The sequence below is a fragment of the Galeopterus variegatus genome, unplaced genomic scaffold (assembly GCF_000696425.1).
Source record: "Galeopterus variegatus unplaced genomic scaffold, G_variegatus-3.0.2 Scaffold289, whole genome shotgun sequence".
Lineage (NCBI taxonomy): Eukaryota > Metazoa > Chordata > Mammalia > Dermoptera > Cynocephalidae > Galeopterus > Galeopterus variegatus.
In genome coordinates, this window is record NW_007726400.1 from 242,074 (window position 1) to 259,549 (window position 17,476).

At 45.4% G+C, this 17,476-nt stretch overlaps 2 protein-coding genes across 2 annotated transcripts in view; one reads left to right on the forward strand and one right to left on the reverse strand.

The window, feature by feature from the left end:
- Positions 1-5,622, forward strand: part of DNAH6 (dynein, axonemal, heavy chain 6) — a gene marked incomplete at its 5' end in the record, with an annotated part of 237,332 nt that extends 231,710 nt beyond the window's left edge. The window contains one exon of the mRNA XM_008567062.1: positions 5,354-5,622. Coding sequence (XP_008565284.1) covers positions 5,354-5,457 — 104 coding nt within the window. The remainder of the gene's footprint in view (positions 1-5,353) is intronic.
- Positions 5,623-7,635: 2,013 nt separating this feature from the next.
- The window catches only part of TRABD2A (TraB domain containing 2A), a 61,258-nt gene continuing 51,417 nt past the window's right edge, over positions 7,636-17,476 (reverse strand). The window contains exons 5-7 of the mRNA XM_008567058.1: positions 14,048-14,138; positions 9,898-10,152; positions 7,636-8,091 (exon numbers count right to left, since the gene is read on the reverse strand). Of these exons, the coding sequence (XP_008565280.1) occupies positions 7,908-8,091; positions 9,898-10,152; positions 14,048-14,138 (530 nt within the window). The 3' untranslated portion in view covers positions 7,636-7,907. The remainder of the gene's footprint in view (positions 8,092-9,897; positions 10,153-14,047; positions 14,139-17,476) is intronic.

Consider the following 17,476-nt stretch of genomic DNA (forward strand, 5'->3'; position numbering starts at 1 on the left):
TGGGTTGATTTCTGGATTCTCTATTCTATTCCACTGATCAGTGTGTCTGTTTTAATGCCAGTACCACGCTGTTTGGGTTATTATAGCTTTGTAGTATAGCTTAAAGTCAGGTAGCATTATGCCTACAGCATAATTTTCTTTTTGCTCAGAATTGCTTTGGTTATGCATGGTTTGTTATTCTGTATTAATGTCTGGATAATTTTTTTCCATTTCTGAGAAAAATGTCATTGGAATTTTGATGGGGATTGCATTGAATTTGATGACTTTGGATAGTTGATTCTTCCAGTCCAACAATGTCTGGCTGCTCTGACATTGGGTGCATATATATTTATGATTGTTATGTCTTCTTGATGGTGAATCCTTTTATCATTATGTAGTGGCCCTCATTATCTCTTTTTATGGTTTTTAGTTTAAAGTCTATTTTATCAGATATAAGAATAGCTACTCCAGCTCATTTTTCATTTCTGTTTGCATGGTAAATCTTTTTGCATCCTTTCACTCTTAGTCTATGTGAGTCTTTATGGGTGAGTGGGTCTCTTGAAGGCCGCATATACTTGGGTCCTCCTTTTTAATTTAGTCAGCCAGTCTGTGTCTTTTGATTGGGGAATTTAATCCTTTTACATTAAGAGTTGTTATTGAAAAATGTTGATTTACTCCTAGAATTTTACTGATTTTTGTTTGGCTATCTTAAGTGTCTTTTGTTCCTTTTTTTCTGATTTACTGTTTGTCTTCTGTATTTGTTGGTTCCTTGGGTTGTAGATAAACTTTTTTTCTCTCTTCATTGTTGCCATTTTTATTTTACTAGTGAATTTTGATTTTTCTTGAGTTTTTATGGCAGTGGTAGTTATTTTTCAGGTACCAAACCCAGTACTCCCTTGAGAATTTTTTGTAAGGGTGGTCGTGTGGTAGTGAACTCCCACAATTTTTGTTTGTCTGAGAAATATACTATTTGCCATTCATTTTGGAAGGATAGCCTTGTGGGGTAGAGTATTCTTGGCTGACAATCTCTGTCTTTTAATGTTTTGAATATATCATCCCATTCCTTTCTAGCTTTTAGGGTTTGTGATGAAAAGTCTGATATTAGTCTGATTGGGGCTCCCTTACAGGTGATTTGACACTTCTCTCTTGCAACTTTTAAGATTCTCTCTTTGTCTTTGAGTTTTGCCAATTTGACTATAACATGTCTTGGAGAAGACCTTTTTGGGTTGAATACAGTTGGGGATCTTTGAGCTTCCTGAATCTGAAGATCTGTGTCTTTCCCTATACCTGGGAAGTTTTCTGCCACTATTTTGTGTAATATGTTTTCAATGCAATCTCCTTTTTCCTCCCCTTCTGGAATACCCATGATTCGGATATTTGACCGCTTAAGTTTGTCTAATATCTCTCTTAGATTTTCTTCAATGTTTTTAATGTTTTTCTTTTTTTTTCTTTTTGTCTGCATCTGTTATTTCAAACAGCCCATCTTCAAGGTCAGAAGTTCTCTCTTCTGCTTCTGCTAGCCTGCTGGTTAAACTCTCTGTTGTGTTTTTAATTTCATTGAATGAATTCTTCAGCTCGGCAAGCTCTGCTACATTCTTTTTCAGGGCATTGTTTTCCTTGTACATTTCTTCCTTCAGGTCCTGTATACTTTTCCTCATTTCATCGTGTTGTCTAGCTGAGTTTTCTGGTATCTCATTTAGTTTCCTTAGAATTATCACTCAAAATTCCTTGCCAGACATTTCAAGGGCTTCTTGTTCTAGACTATCTAGAGCTTGAGAGTTATTGCCCTTTGCTGCTGTACTTTCTTGATTTTTTCATATTTCTGGTATCTTTTCTTTGATGTTTAGTCATTGTGGCAAGGGATTTCATGGTCCACTGGTTTGACACTATTCTCTGGCTAGGATGCTGCTGGGGATGCCAATTTGGCACAGCTGCCTCAGTGTCTGCTCAGTTGCCCACTGGCACCTTGAGTCTTGGGCCTCTCCACACTCGGCTAGGCTGGGGATAGAGACCAGCGGTGGTGAGGCCTACCTGCTCGGTCACACACTGGCACCATGGGGCGCATGGTCTCCATGGATCTCGGGCCTCATTAAATAAATATTTTAAAGCAGCTATTATAACTATGTTCCATGATGTAACGGTGAACACATTAGAAATTAATGTAAAGAGAGAGGTGCTTAGCAAAGAAATACAAACTGTAAATGGAAATTTTAGGACTAAAAAATGCAATATCTGAAATATACAATTCACTGTGGGATCAATAGCAAAATAGAAATGACAGAGGAAAGTCAGTGAATTTGAAGACAGATCAATTGAAATTACCCAATCTGAAAAACATAGAAAAAAAAAAATAAGATGGAAAGAAATGAACAGAGCTTCAGGAACCTGTATGGCAAAAGCAAAAGATCTGACATTTATGTCATTGAAGTCTCAGAAGAACAAGAGAAAGAGACTAGTAGAGAAAACGTTCAAAAAATAATCAATGTGATCCCATCCCAAAAAGAAAAAGAAAAAGAAAAGAAGATCAGGAGGCTAGGACTAAACCTGACAAAGAGAGGCAAGATCCTTTTGGAGAACTTTATAAAATGTTACTGAAAGCATAAAGTAGGACTTGAATAAATGGAAGCGCTATATCATGTTCATAAATGGAAAGATTTAATATTGCAAAGATTCCAATTCCCCAAAATTAATCTCTGAATTTAAAGTATTCTCAATAAAATAAATAGAATTTTTGATGGAATTTATTATTCTGATACTCATATGAAACAAAAACAAGGAATAACAAAAATATGTTTTTAAAGATAATAAAGTACGAGGGTCTAAATTTAACAAATATCAAAATGTAATAATTGAAATGGTGTTGCACTGGCACAAGACTCCACAAACAGATGAAATGCACGACAGAGAGCCCAGAAACACACTGAGCATATGTGGGAACTTGACATAATAGCAGCACCATTTATTATTGGTCAAGAATGAAGAAATTATTCCACAAATGGTGTTGGGACAACTGCTTATACTAAATTTAGATCTTTATCTTATACCATATACAAAAATTAAATCACACATAGATTCTATATACATAATCATCACTGAATTTTAAAATGATTTACCCCTAACGAAGTAATAGTTCTTAGTAATAATCATCAATGGTTGCTAACATCCAAAAAAAGAAAGACAATTAGTCATAAGGTGTTTCTTCATGAAAGTACACACCACCTATGAAGTGTTCTTGCCAAAAAACTCAGTCTTCAATGTGATCACGCCACTAGATCTAAACACTCCTTTACCAGGATAGAGGAATGTGTTTAAAATCACTACAGGGATGCCATCAGCAGAATTCAGATTCTGGGAAACTGGATAACAGCCTGGTTGCTTCAACAAATACATTGCAAGGGATAGCAAAAGAAGCAGAGAGACGTAATTAAAAAACATTTAATATACACATCACTGTTGCAAGGTATGGACGTTATTTGAATCCTGAAGCAAACAAACTGCTGAATATATATATATAATACACACACCATAAAATATAAAATGTGTATATATACTATAAAATATATATGTATATATACACATGTACCTACACACTAATAAGGAAAATTTGAACAGTGACTACATATTTTTTATTAAGGAATTATTGATATTTTAGGTATGATAGTGGTACTGTGTTTATGTGTTTTAGGAGCCATGATGTAGAGATACATACTAAAATATTTTCAGATAAAATTACATGTTGTCTAGTATTTGCCTCAAAATAATCTGGGAGGAGTGTGGGGAAGTAGGTAGGATGAGGAGGGGGGCCAAAAGGAACTTTGATTGTGTCTATAATGTTTTGACGTTTCCATTAAAATAAAAAACAAATATGATAAAACATTAAAAGTAAGTCTGGATCATAGATCAGTGCATTGAAGCTTCTCAACAAATTTTAAGTTAAGTTACAGAATGATACTGTTTTGAAAACTAATGAAACTAATGTATGTCCAAGTCCCTCATTAGCTGTATCCGTGTAAGGAATGATGAAAGCAGGCAGTTTTTACATCATTACAGGTTAGTGGAAGCTTGAATTATTCTCAGGTGCAAAACATGTTCCTTCACTGAGGTGCAGCCGCCACCAACCTGGGAGCTAGTGCAGCTAGGACCAGTGACAGGCTCTGCTCCCATCTGGAGGCAGCAAGCTTTCCTTTGACCTGGCTTAACAGTTCTAAGGCTTATTCATCCCTGCCTGCCAGGTTCTCAAATACCATACATCACGCACCACTGATCCTTTTGGGTCAGAAACAGTCTATTTCCACACCCTTTTTATACACACACACAGCTATCCACAACCTCCTTCTAATCTTCCTATTTCCCTTCCCAGTAAAGAAGCCCATCTTTAGTTCCTTTTTACCTCGTTTCACTGACACAGCATCTGTGTGTTCGCTTTAACCACCTGGTTTTGCAGCCATGATGGCACAGGGCCTCTTATGTCAGCCTTCCAGACCTCAGTTCAAGTACACATGTGATGTGGGGCCACACACACACCAATCCCAATCATCCACCCTCATGGAGACAGTTACTATCTGACTGCTGAGTCCTCTCAGCACTGTACAGTGAACCCATTAGAAAGCAGTGGTGAGATGTAGAGATTGAAATTTTTGCATGGCAGCTGAATTCCTTTCTGGCCAAGAGTGACTTCATTCTGCTTAAATCAGACACAATGGCTCCAAAGGTTTGGTCATGCCCTAAGTGCTTCTCCAGACCAAGAGGAGGCCTCCCAGTGCTTCTTCAGACTGAGAGGAGGCCCTCCAGTCCCAGGCACAGATGGCCTGAGGGAAGTGTGTGCCTTGTTCCTGCCCCAGGAAAGCCTGGAAGAAGGGAAGAGGAAGTTGCAAAGGGGGTGCTCAGGACCTTGAGCTAAATTCTTGAGCCCCATAAAACCAGTAAGTCCATATGAAGACTGTCTAGGCTTGCTGGCCCTTGAGCTCGAGCTGGTGGCACTGGGAGACCTGTCACTCAAGCACCTGCCAAGGCACCATGCAGGGAATGGCACACAAAGGTAAGGAGAGAGAGATACAGGCATTCTCAACCTGCCACTGCATGCCCAAATCCCATTGAAAGCTCAGTCCTGTGCTCCTGGATTCAGACTGCAATGATCTTGAAACATAGCTCATGAAGTCACACAAAATCTAAGCTGGACAGGTCCTAAAAGATCATTTGTTCTATAATCTTCATTTATAGAGCATAAAACTGAAACCCATAGGATTATTTGCCCAACATCTTTAGAAGCAGTCAGGTCTGGAACCCAGGGTCTTGACTCTCAGTATCTTGTCTCTTTGTATCAGGAGGTTATTCTTTAAGTAACGACTCTCATTTTTCCTGTATTTTTAATTAGGCCATTCGACCAACTTCGTGGTGACCGTCCTCTTACCTTCCAAGCGGTCCAAAGACTACTGGATTGCCAAGGGGTCAGCTTTGCTGTGCCAGCTGAATGAGTGAAATTGAAATGGTGCCACCTCAGTCCAGAGATCTTTCCTGATGAGGGGGAAAGGTCTAAATACTTTATACAAAAAAATGTTATTTCCGATTTGACTTAAGGGTAGAAAGTGTGGCTTTTATTTCTCTTATGATCTAAAATAAAGTGTTTGAGTTCTTTGTTGGTTATCCAAGCTGTGACGTGGAAGCAGTGGGCTCATCTGCCACCTATTAAACCCGCTCCCCAATGCCACGTGAGAGGCAGCTTGCTTCCCAGGCCACAGCATTCCCTACCACACAGGCTCCCTCCCTTCCTCTTCACACTAGCATGAAAGTCCTGGTGTGCATTTCTGTCGCACAGCCCCAGGTGCTTCTGTGCCTAGACCAGATTAAGGCTCTCAGAGCCCAACACATGGAAGGTTGATGCAGGGATCATAGCTGGTAGTAGATGAGCAGGATAAGATGATCTTGGCCCACGGTGCCAGTTCCCCTCTCTATGGAGCTACATTACAACCCTTGGAAGAGCCTGTGCTTTCACAAAAGTATGAATCAGTCCTGCCCAAGTACAGAGGAATTTTCCCCTTCCACTTTAGGATGAACCTGTGTGAAAACTAGCAAGTCCCAGCCAGGTGCACTTGAGCCCCTGGCACCTCAAAAGCAGAGGTTGGTGGGCCAGTGCTAAAATGGAGCAGCCACTGTGACAACCCATTTTGTGTCAGCCCTGCCAACAATGGTCTGTTTGCTTCCTCAGCCATACCATGACCCAAGAAACCAGGGAACCACCCAGTAGATGTGAGCCTCTGAAGAAAGCCACACCACCCCCTTACAAAGAGCTGGAGGAACTGGGTTAGCCACAGTGGTCCTACCCTCCCATTTTACCCTTCAAAGTTAAGAACAGACTCGTCACGAGCAGGAGCACCACTTCTATCAGTCAGAGTTTAGTGCATAAATCAGAACCTTCTGTTGGTGTTTCAACCAGAAATAGGTGCTAACAAATCACTGGAATGGCTGCAGCTGCAGAAGTCAGAGGGTTGATATTAGGCACCACAGCAGCTGTAATTCAGGGTCAGAAATCAGCAGGAAACTGTGCTGACCTCACGGCTCCTTCCATCCGGGAAGATAGTGACTAGAGTGGGATGCACAGCCTGGCCACTGCACAAAGTGTCTGCCAGGGCCTGCACATAACTGCCACCACTGCTGAAGTAAAAGACCCTCTGCCCCCTTCTACCTTCCAAATTCCAATTCTCCAATTAGGAGGATCTAAATTATAGCAGCAAGAGAATCTGGGGAAGATTTTAGTCCAGCTACCTCTGCAATACAGTGGGTACAGAATGGAGCAAAGGCAATGGACATGACTCCTGATTGCCATCACACCACCTTTCAGTAAGGCCACAAAGATCTTCTGGGCCCTGGAACTGACTAAGAATGAACTCACAAGAAAGCCTCTGGAAAGGAAGCCAGAGCTACAAACTCAGGAAATCAATCTTACTCTAAACCAGATTAGGAACAAACACAACTACTTTTTATTGGTCCCACCCAAGTCCTGGACAGACCTTCTGGAGCTTTATGAGCTACTCAGAAGCCCGGGAAGGAGGACCATAAGGCAACCTTGCCACAGGTGAGAGACCCTGGTAGGGAACCATAGTGGTTAGGGGAAGGGAGATCTGCTGGGCAGGGCTACAAGTTCCCAGTTCAGACTCAACCAGGGCAGTTCTAGTCTTACTCATTTTATATAGAGATTCCCTACAAGGTTTTGTTTGGAAAAGATATTGCCAATAAACATATAAATAATAACAAGACAGGAGGAAGGTAGAGTTTGAAAACCACTTTTCTTGCACAGCACCTCTGACAAAGCATAGCCATCCTCCTACGCCCCAGATGTCAGGGAGACACGTTCATTTACTGTACACAAGGAAAGCATTTGTCAGAGCACAGGGAGCACCCTGTTCACCAGCCCCTGAATAGACAGTTGAAGAACACAAGTTCCATGACCTACTGACCCCTGCACCCAGACGGAGGAGCAAACAGGGAGAAGAGCAGCAGGAAGGAGAAAAGGGTCAGGATCCAAAGCCAGCATCCAAAGGGATCCAGAAGTGTAGCTGAGTGGTGTAGGACCCAGCAGGAAGCAGTGACAGTATTCAGAGGGTGTGAGCAAAAGAGTTGTCTGCCTGATATACACAAATCATGAAGAAAAGAAAAGGCCACGCAAAACAGTATTTATTTTCATACAACTCATTTACAATTTATTATTTTCATACAACTCATTATGTTACAAGACTGTACACCTCCCCCCAACATTGTTGAATAACCCAAAGACATTTCTTGGAATGATGAGAATCTACAGTGGGTTCCTTCTTTGGGAGAAGTCTCTTGGTAGGGTTGGGCCTACCAAGGCCAGACCAAAGTGTGGAGTACAGGAAAGGCCATCCTTCCAGTCCGAGGGCTCAGTGTTGGCCTGGTGGCTCCTCCAGTCATTATAGGAGGGGTGTCTCTGTTTGGAAAGCCAGCACCAGCACCCAGAACACAGGAGTCCAGAGACACAGGCAGGCACTGCTGGCCACCATCTGGCTGTGGTGGGAATTCCCATGGCGAGGGAGCCTCAGCTCAGTGGAGATGTGCCTGTCCAGGACAGGGACCTGGAGGTGTGGGACTACAGCACTGGGACAAAGAGAAAGAGTGTCAGGGCACAGTGAAAGCCACTGCACACTCCAAGTCCCCCAAATGCCCACACAGCTTTCATCTCCCCTCTTTAAAGACAGGAATGGGCATTAGCATGTTAACAGGCATCCTGTATCCTTGGTGTCTTTGGCCACTGCTAGCAGAAAACCAAATGATAGAGGATATTAAGACTAGCAGACTGGCCAACTATCCACCGGATGTTTGGTTTTTGGTTCAAGGATTATTAAAAGTCTTAGTTTAAGAAGGCTAAATTCAGAGTTTGCTAATCATTATTAGCCTCTGGGCAATATTAGGCAGAGACCCTCCTCACTGGCCGCTACAGAGGCACAGCCAGGTCACGAGGATTCCTCCTTGGGTCTCAGCCTCTCTCACCTGCCCCACTTCAGGCCTGGTGTGAACCCCATGCAGGCATGCCAGGTCAAGACAGTAGGAGCTTAGGGGCCCATGACCTCAGGCTCACCTGGTTCTTTCAGCTCAACCCATGACTACCTTGAAACGAAACGGCCCAGGATGAAAAAGGACTAAACAGGCCAATTTATTCCTCCATCCATGAAGGATGGTTAAGGAGCCACCCTGGGACATGGACACTAAGAGGAGCTGTCCCTGTTCTCCGGGTCCTAGTTGGCTGCCAGCCCTCTGTCCATTTAAAAATGCAAGTCACACAGCACATCAGTCACCTGCTTCAAACCATGCAATGGCTCCCTACTTCCCTCCTTGTTTACAACTGGACCCATCTCACCCCACTACCCCTTCACTTCCCAGGCTCCAGCCAGAATTACTTTGTCTTGGTTTAACATTATCGTTCCCTCCACACCAGGCAAAATCACTGCTTCCCCTGCCCCCAACTCCTCCCCTTCCCTATCCTGTTGTTCCTTCACTCATTCACTTGACATTTATTAAGCATCTATACAGGCACTGGATCCCTGCATCTAGTGAGCCAGACTCAGCTCTATTCGACAGGCTTGACTTTGCCTGGCTTCTGCTTAGTATCAGCCAAAACGACTCTTCCTCAGGGAGGCTTTTCCTAATCCCCTGACCCTAAGTAGTCACCTATAATACACAAACTATTCCCACAGCACCCTACACTTTTCTCGCAAATTATCTTCTCAAAATCTGGCTTCCTCACCAGACTGTGAGCTCCATGAAGGCAGAGCCAATGTCTGTCTGGTTCACCCCACAGACACAGCACCCAACACAACAGCAGAAACTCAGTAAGTCTAGGTTGAATTTAATTGGATCCTGGATCCCATGCTCTCTGATGTTCTTCCAATGGCCTTGCACCCCGCAGACCCAGGCTCCGCTATCCATCTCTGATCCACCACCACCCCCAGCCATCTCTGAGTGTGTACATTTTGTGGTCACCATCCCTCCCCTACCATGTGGGGGTTAAACACACTCATTCCTACAGAGTGGCTTCCAGCTCTGCAAAGCTATCAAACTCCCCCAGATCTGTGGTGGAGACAGGGCTGGAAAATCAAGTCCCTTGCAACCTGTATTCCAGCCTCATTCTATTTTTAACAGACCCATTCATACATACCCCTACATTTGCTCTTTAATAAGCATAAACATGTTACTTTTGCCCTGCTTTAAGCAACTACCTTAAATCTGGAGTCACCTCTATCACAATGGACAGACAACAGGTGCCTGCGGCCGCGAGGAAAGGGAAGGGCTGCTCCATGAGCGGGGCTCCCATCCCTACCAATGCGAAGGGCATGCCTGCGTCTGCTCATCACCCTCCTCCCAGGGTAAGGACAGATGCCCGCCCGGCCGGCCCACCCGCCTCACCTCCTCTCCTCCAGGCGGACCCACAAGTCGCTGAATTGCCGGAGTCGATGCCTCCGCTGCGACCGCCTCCACTTTTTCCGGAACTTCCGCTCTGCCTCCCCTGGCAGGTCGGCACTTCCGGGCGGGAACCCATGGGGCGGCAGCCGTGAAAGCACCGCAGACACGACTTCCGGTGACGGTGCTTCAGGGGCTGGCGCTTTTGGAGCAAAGATGGCAGATGGGAAGGGCTGCACCGAAGGCCTTTTACTCTTCTCTCTGTAAACAAGGGTGGAAGGAGAAGGTGTCTGGAGGAGGGTCACACGGCATGGCGAGAGTCACACACTCCCTGGCTCCTGCAGCTCAGGACCTCACAAGCGGCAGACAACCTGAAAGTTCGATCTGGTGAGGGAGGGCAGGAGTTACCCGTTTTTTGAAGCCACCTGGAGAATTGGTCACTTTGACGTCTTTATTTCTCCCTCACATATCCTCATTGTACTCTCTCCAAATCTCCTAGCCCTGGGGAGAAAAATCTAAGATTTTTTTTAACTGCATGTAATTACTGCATTTTCCCAACAACCAGCGGGTCCACACGGTCTAGAAAATCACTGAAGATTATAGCATTTAAAAAGGGATGGAAAATGTTTAAATGCCATCTGCTTAAAACAAATGAAGTAGGCCTTAACCCTCGCTGTACCTTTATGAGGGCTTTATTCAGAAAGAGGCTCTCTGGCAGTTAGTAGCCCACCCTATTTCCAGGTGAAGTGTTCACAGGCCTGGCTTCTAACCACCTCATCCTCATTTCCTTTTGGGAAAGAAACACACTGGTTGCCAGTTGGCTCAGTTGGTTAGAGCACAGCCTTATAACACCAACGTCACAGGTTTGGGTCCCCATACCAGCCAACAGCCTGGGCTGTTCTAATCCTCGTAGCAACCAGGTGAGATAGGGCAATTTTACACAAGCAGCAGAGCATGGGCTCTTTCCTGGATACCATTCATCCTTCTTTGTGTCTATGCAAAGCAGGGAAGCCATGTCAACCAGTGCATCCCCCACTCTCCCAGTCCCTCTATGTGAGGATGAATGAAGTTGTATATACCCTAGAAGGTTAGCCAAAACCTTAGAGCACCCCATTGTGTAGCCCCATCCTCACTAGCATCCACGGTAGGCAGGATAATCACCTCCAAAGATGTCCATGTCCTAGCCCACAGAAACTCTGATATGTCACCTTTCATGGTAAAAGGAATTTTGCAGATATGATTAAGCCAAGGGCCATAAACTGAGAACAGTATCCTGGATTATCCAGATGTGCCCAATCTAATCACATGGGCCTTTAAAACCAGAGACCCTTTCTGTGGTCAGAGGGAGATGTAACTACAGAAGAATGGGCATAGGGATGCAACATTGCTGGCTTTGAGGATGGAGGAAGGGACCACAAGCCAAAGAATGTGGGCAGCCTCTAGAAGCTGGAAAAAAAAATTCTCTAAAACCTCCAAAAGGTAATGTAGCCCTTCCAACACCTTGATTTTAGACAGCAAGACCTTGTGTCAGACTTCTGATCCACAGAACTGTAAATTAATAATTCTGTGTTGTTTTAGGCTATTGAGTTTGATAATTTGTTATGGCAGCAATAGAAAACTAACACATTACTCATTATCCCAGAGGGAAGTGGCTAAGCTCTCTGCAGACCAGCCTAACAGGCTGGTCTACCCCATCCCTTCCTCTTCTGTGCCCAGGGAAGGGCAACTTCACAGCCAGGAGCATTTCCTGTGTTTTCCAGCCTGCTGACAGGTGGAGAGTCATGGCTGCCAGTTGCCTTCCCGCACCCCAACACACACACATCTCTGTCTTCCTAATACTGGCCTACCCCAAGACTCAGGGTGCTGGCTGGGCCTGGAGTAAGCTGGGTCACCATTTAGCAGTCCTCCTGCTCCCACTTACACAAGCCTGCCCCAGATTCAAGTTCCATATGATCAGAATCATGCCTCAAGGACTTTCATGTGGTTGCTGAGGAGAGGAAGAAAGAAGCAGGTATCTCTACACTGCCCTGCTCCTCCTTGCCAGGCCCCTCACTGTGGGCATTTCTCCCACTCTGAGCCCTTCCCCCCACCCCCTGTCCCCTTTCCCTGAACAGGAGCTCCTTTGGAGACCTTACCTTCACTCATGGCTTCACCTAGGACCACCACATGCAAGTTCACCACTAAAATCTCTCAGGTACCCCCACTGGTGAATAAATGAATGCACATGGGCATTCACAGCAACAGATGTTATTTACACATCAACCAACCCTAATTAAGACCCCACTGTGTGTCGGGTGCCAGGATGGGTACTTCTCGGGATCCAATTTTGAAAATTAGATCCTTGTCCGGAAAGCTCTAGAAGAAGGAGAGAGCTCTTACTCAAGGCTGCTGCAGAAACACAAACCAAATTCCTTGGGCTCACACAGAGTAAACCCAGGCTAGAGCAGTGGTGGAAGATGTGACATCTGCATTGGATCTCACAGATTCTGATAGAGAGAGCTGGGGGGGGGGCGAGGGGGGTGAATGAATCTGGCAGAGGAAACTGCACAAACAGACAAAGAAGCTGGAAAGTAAAAGGTGGGAGAAGAGGGCAGAAAGAGAAGGGTTTTGGGGTGGAGGATTCTGAGCTGTATCCTGGCTCTGATTAGCTGTGTGACCTTTCACAGTTTCTTCATCAACCTCACAGGCTGGGTTGAGGATTAACAGAAAGTCCATGTGAACCTGGGTGCCACCTGACAATCCATCAATAAATGTTATTTTCCTCCCCTGGGAAGTGTGAGCAGCCCAGTTTCATGAAGGCACTGGTTTTCAGCCTGCACTGTGCATCAGAATCTCTGGGAGAGCTTTCAAAAGTATGGATTCCTGACTTCTCTTCCTCCAGGGGCAGGTGTCAGGGTTAGAGACAGAATGAGGGAGCTTGGGAACAGCAAGCAACACACACACACAACACACACACGACACACACACAGCTGGATCCTCTATCAGAGGGGACCGGCATCTGCATCCTGGAGTACTCTCACTACAGCTGAGATCTCTGCCAGGAGGGGGCACTGGTGACCACCAATCTGGAGGGAGTTAGGGCAAGAAGAATGAGGAGGGGTTATAGGCTGAATTGTTGAAGCTCCAAACCCCAGTACCTCAGAATATGACTATATTTGGAGATAGGGCCTTGAAAGGCCCAGTCAGTTAAAGTGAGGCCATTAGGATGGGCCCTAATGCAACAGGACTGGTTTCCTTATAAGGAAAGTCACCACGGATGCATGCTCACAGAGAAAAGGCCATATAAGGACACCAAGAGAAGGTGGCCATCTGCACCTTCTGAAGGAGAGAGGCTTCAGGAGAGAAGAAACCTGCTGACACATTGATCTTGGACTTCCAGCTTCCAGAACTGTGAGAAAATGAATTTCTGTTCATTTAAGCCCCCCAGTCTGTGGTATTTTGTTATGGCAGCCCAAGCAAACTAATACAGGGGATAGGGCAGGACCTCCTTTGCCCACTGGGACTGGAAAGAGGGTGGAGACTAGTAGGGAGGCCAGTGTGGGATGGACAGCATTGCTGAGGAGCTGGGGTCTGGGCTTCCTGAGTTCTTTACAGAAAGATCCATGGGGGCAGAGGGCGATTCTGCATAAAAACGTGAAATAAACAAACCTAGGGAGGAGGAAACAGCTCAGAAAGAGGAGCTTTGCTCATGCCTCCAAGAGGCGTCAGACAGGTACTCCCTGCACCTCCAGCCCCTCTGACCCACCATTATATCCTATTTCTGCCATTCAGCCTCCCTAAAACTTCAAAAAGGCTTAGGGTGAAGGGCACTGAGCATTAAGCCTGATTACCTAATTGCCCAAGACTCCGTGGCAACCTTCCCTTCGTCTTCCCTTCCTCTCCAAACACTGCTAAGGAACAGGCCAGTGTGGCCTCTGCAGCCAAAAGTGCCCACCCAGCCAACCCTTATCTGACAACACCAGCCACACGGGGTGCCAGCTGAGCCAGTGCCAAGTGCCCATCTAATGGCCACTGCTCCCAAGCCTAGGGGTAATTAGTGTGCTGGGGTCCTCTGAGCCTCGCAGGTTAGCAGCCCACCCTGGTGCCCAGGCAGGCCTGTGGAGGTCTCGGTTCACCTAGTGGCTCCCCAACTAGGACAGAAGCACAGGAAGGTTACTTGTTGATGGGTCGTCCAGCGGGGGCGTGTTCTACCTCATAGCCTTCGCGCCGCAGAACATCCAGCACTGTGTTGTTGCCCATGAAATGACCTGTGTGGAGAAAAACAATCGGAAATGCTGCAGCTCTCAGACCACCAAACACTCCCCAAATACACATCCCAGAACAGAGAAATTACCCTGCCCCCCACCACCTGCCCAGCACAGTGCAGTTCCAGAGAGCTTCTAGAATTGGGTCTCACAACAGTCCTGCAAGGCAGGCAGGGCTGGATAAAAAGCATTTCAGAGATGAGGACACTGAAGATCAGAACAGTTCAGCGAGCTGCCTGGACTCACTCAGCTGAGAGGACACCTGATAAGACTTCCCAGAGGAGGTGGCATATGAGCAGGACCCCAAAGGATGAGAGCACTGGTTTGGAAATAAGGGAGTTCCCTACCCTGGAAAGAAAGGCAAATGTGCTCTCTGGAGAAACAGGTAGGCTTGTGGGGCTGAAGGAGCAGCTACTACCCAATCATCACCTTCTAGAAAAAGCAAAAGCAACCTAATCTGAGATCTGTCCTTCTTAGAGGCCTCTGTGTAGGACAAGCCCGTGGTGGTCTCAGGAGCCACAAGCAGGGGACCCCCTAAGAGCCCTACAAGTAGCAATGCCACAAATAGCAGGGAGGCTACCCAGAAAGAAGGCAAAAGGCCCCATGAAACTCCCATGCATCGAAGAGGGTGTCCGTGGATTAGCAGGGGCTCAGGAAGCTCTTTCAGGCACCTGAGAGATGGCTCTCTCTGATATTTCTTGGCAACCACTTTCCCCCACCCCACCCCTGACTATAGGCCTTCCCACAGGGAGGGGAGCAAGAGTCCTCACTCCCAAGTGGAAAAGTTTGGCAAAACCATCCTCTCCCATCCTCTCTGCAGCCTAGACCAGATTATTACCAGTACAGAAGATGTAGCTGTGGCCTCGAAATGCAGGCTGGGCTAGGAGGCTAAGGTCACTGGCAAAGTAACCCCCAGCAAGCCAGGAGCCAGAAATCAGCATGAGCCAATTTAAGATCAACACTTAAGAAAAACCATCTTGTCTTTCGTCACTCATCATAGGTTATTTATTTCTCTGGGAATGGGGAAATAGCAATTTAGAACAAGCAATTATAGTTTCTGCTTTGCACCTCTGGCTTCCATTTTTCTCCCACTCCAAAGATGAGCTCCATTCCTCCTCTTCACATTTTACCTCCAGATCTCCAGGACAAATGCTGCTGTTTGATTTTAAACAACTCCAATGTATTCAGTTTTTGGCTAACTTCACTTTGCAATTAAAAGTTTGCTAGCCACACAGCTTTTTAAATGCCAAGGCTAAGGATTTGGGAGCAATTTCTGTGGTTCCCTCTGCTCAATTTAACCTCCAGAAGGTGCAGGGAGAAAGCAGCCAAAGGAAGATAACATGGCCCTAGAAGGAGCCATCCTAGGCTCTCTTGACACCAAAAGTGCCCAGGGGCTATGAGGCGTCTATTCAGCTCTGCATCAATATGATGAACTGTGCCCTGAGAATCAAGCAAGCCCAGATATTGCAATGTCACCCATGCCATCACCTGGCACAATTCCCATCCAGAGGGCCCACCCTCTGAAGTGTTCAGATCAAACTAACCTGCTGCCCAGACTTGCACCAGCCCAGAACCTATGCCTACCTCTTCCCTCCACCCAGCACCCCATTATGCCAACACTGGACATACAGGGAAACTTGTGGGAGATCAACTGAGTCCAGCTGGAGTGGCAGTGAAAGCCACCGTGCAGGCTGGCAGCCTTGCACTCCAGCCAAAGGGGCCTTGCATTTGTGCAGAAGAGTCATGGGCAGCATCTGGGGCCTGCAGCACTGTCTGTGTGCCTCAAGGGTGAGGCCCTGCCTAACAGCTTTGTTACAGAAAGCCATGTGTTGAGACAGATCAGACATGGACACAGTGCACAATCCAAACACAGAACACAAGCCTTAGAGAAGAGGGAAGGCACCCACACAGATGCCCGTGCACCACTGAAGGCAGCAACTGTGATGTGACCTGTGGTGGAGCCTTTCAATGAACAAGATATAGGAGCCAAACCCCTCATTTTTTACAACAGCTTTATTTGAATATAATACAATTCAGTGATTTTTTAGTATATATTCAGAAAGTTGCACAACCACTATTTAATTTTAAAACATTTTTATCATCCCAAAAAGAAAAGTGTGCCCATTAGCAGTCATTCCCTATTCCTCCCTGCCCCCAGCCCCTGGCAACCACTAATCTACTTTCTGTCTCTATGAATTTGCCTATTCTGGACATTTCATGTAAACGTAGTCAAACAATATGTGGAATTTTGTAACTGGCTTTTTTCACTTAGCATAATATAATGATTTTTTTTTATCCATGTTGTAGCATATATCAGTACTTCTTCCTTTTTACAACCAAATAATATTCCATTTTACAGATGTTGCTGTGAACATTCATGTGCAAGTTTTTGTGAAGATAAATGTTTTCTTTCTTTTTTTTTTTTTTTAAAGATGACCGGTAAGGGGATCTTAACCCTTTACTTGGTGTTTTCAGCACCACACTCTCCCAAGTGAGCCATGGGCTGGCCCTAAGATAAATGTTTTCAATTCTCCTGTGTGTGTATGTGTGTGTGTGTGTGTGTGTGTGTGTGTGTGTGTGTGTGTGTGTGTGTATTTATATATGTGAGAGTTGAAATGCTGAGTCAAATGATAGCTCTATGTTCAATTTTGAAAAACTGCCAGTTTGCCACAATGGCTGCACCATTTTACAATCCCAACAGCAATGTCTGAGGGTGCCAATTTCTCCACATATTCAACAAAACTTGTTATGGCCTGTCTTTTTTATTATGGCCTAGTGGATGTTAAGTGGCATATTCACTTTAGCACCACATCAACAGGTCTCCAATAAAATAATAGTGGATTACAGCTGAAAGAGCTGCAAGACTCAGACACTTTAAGAAGAGTTCTTAGGAAAACCCAAAGGCAACAAGGGAGGCAAAGAAACAACACCAGAGGAAACTGAAGCCTCTGACATCTAAAGATAGAGCAAACATGTCTTAGTCCACTTGTGCCACAGACTAAGTAATTTATAAGCAATAGAAATTTACTTCTCATAGTTCTGGAGGCTGGGAAGTCCAAGACCAAGACCCCGGCATTCAGTGTCTAGTAAGGGCCTTCTTGCTCTATCCTCATGGCAGAAGGGGCAAACACTGTGTCCCCACCTAGTGGAAGGGCAAAAAAGGGCCTCAGCTAGTGCCCTCTAGCCCTTCTATTTATTTTTTTTTTTATTTTATTTTGTCGATATACACTGAGGTTGATTATTATGGCCCATTACCGAAACCTTCCTCCCTCCTCCCTCACCTCCCTCCCACCCAACAGTGTCCTTTCTGTTTGCTTGTTGTATCAACTTCAAGGAGTTGT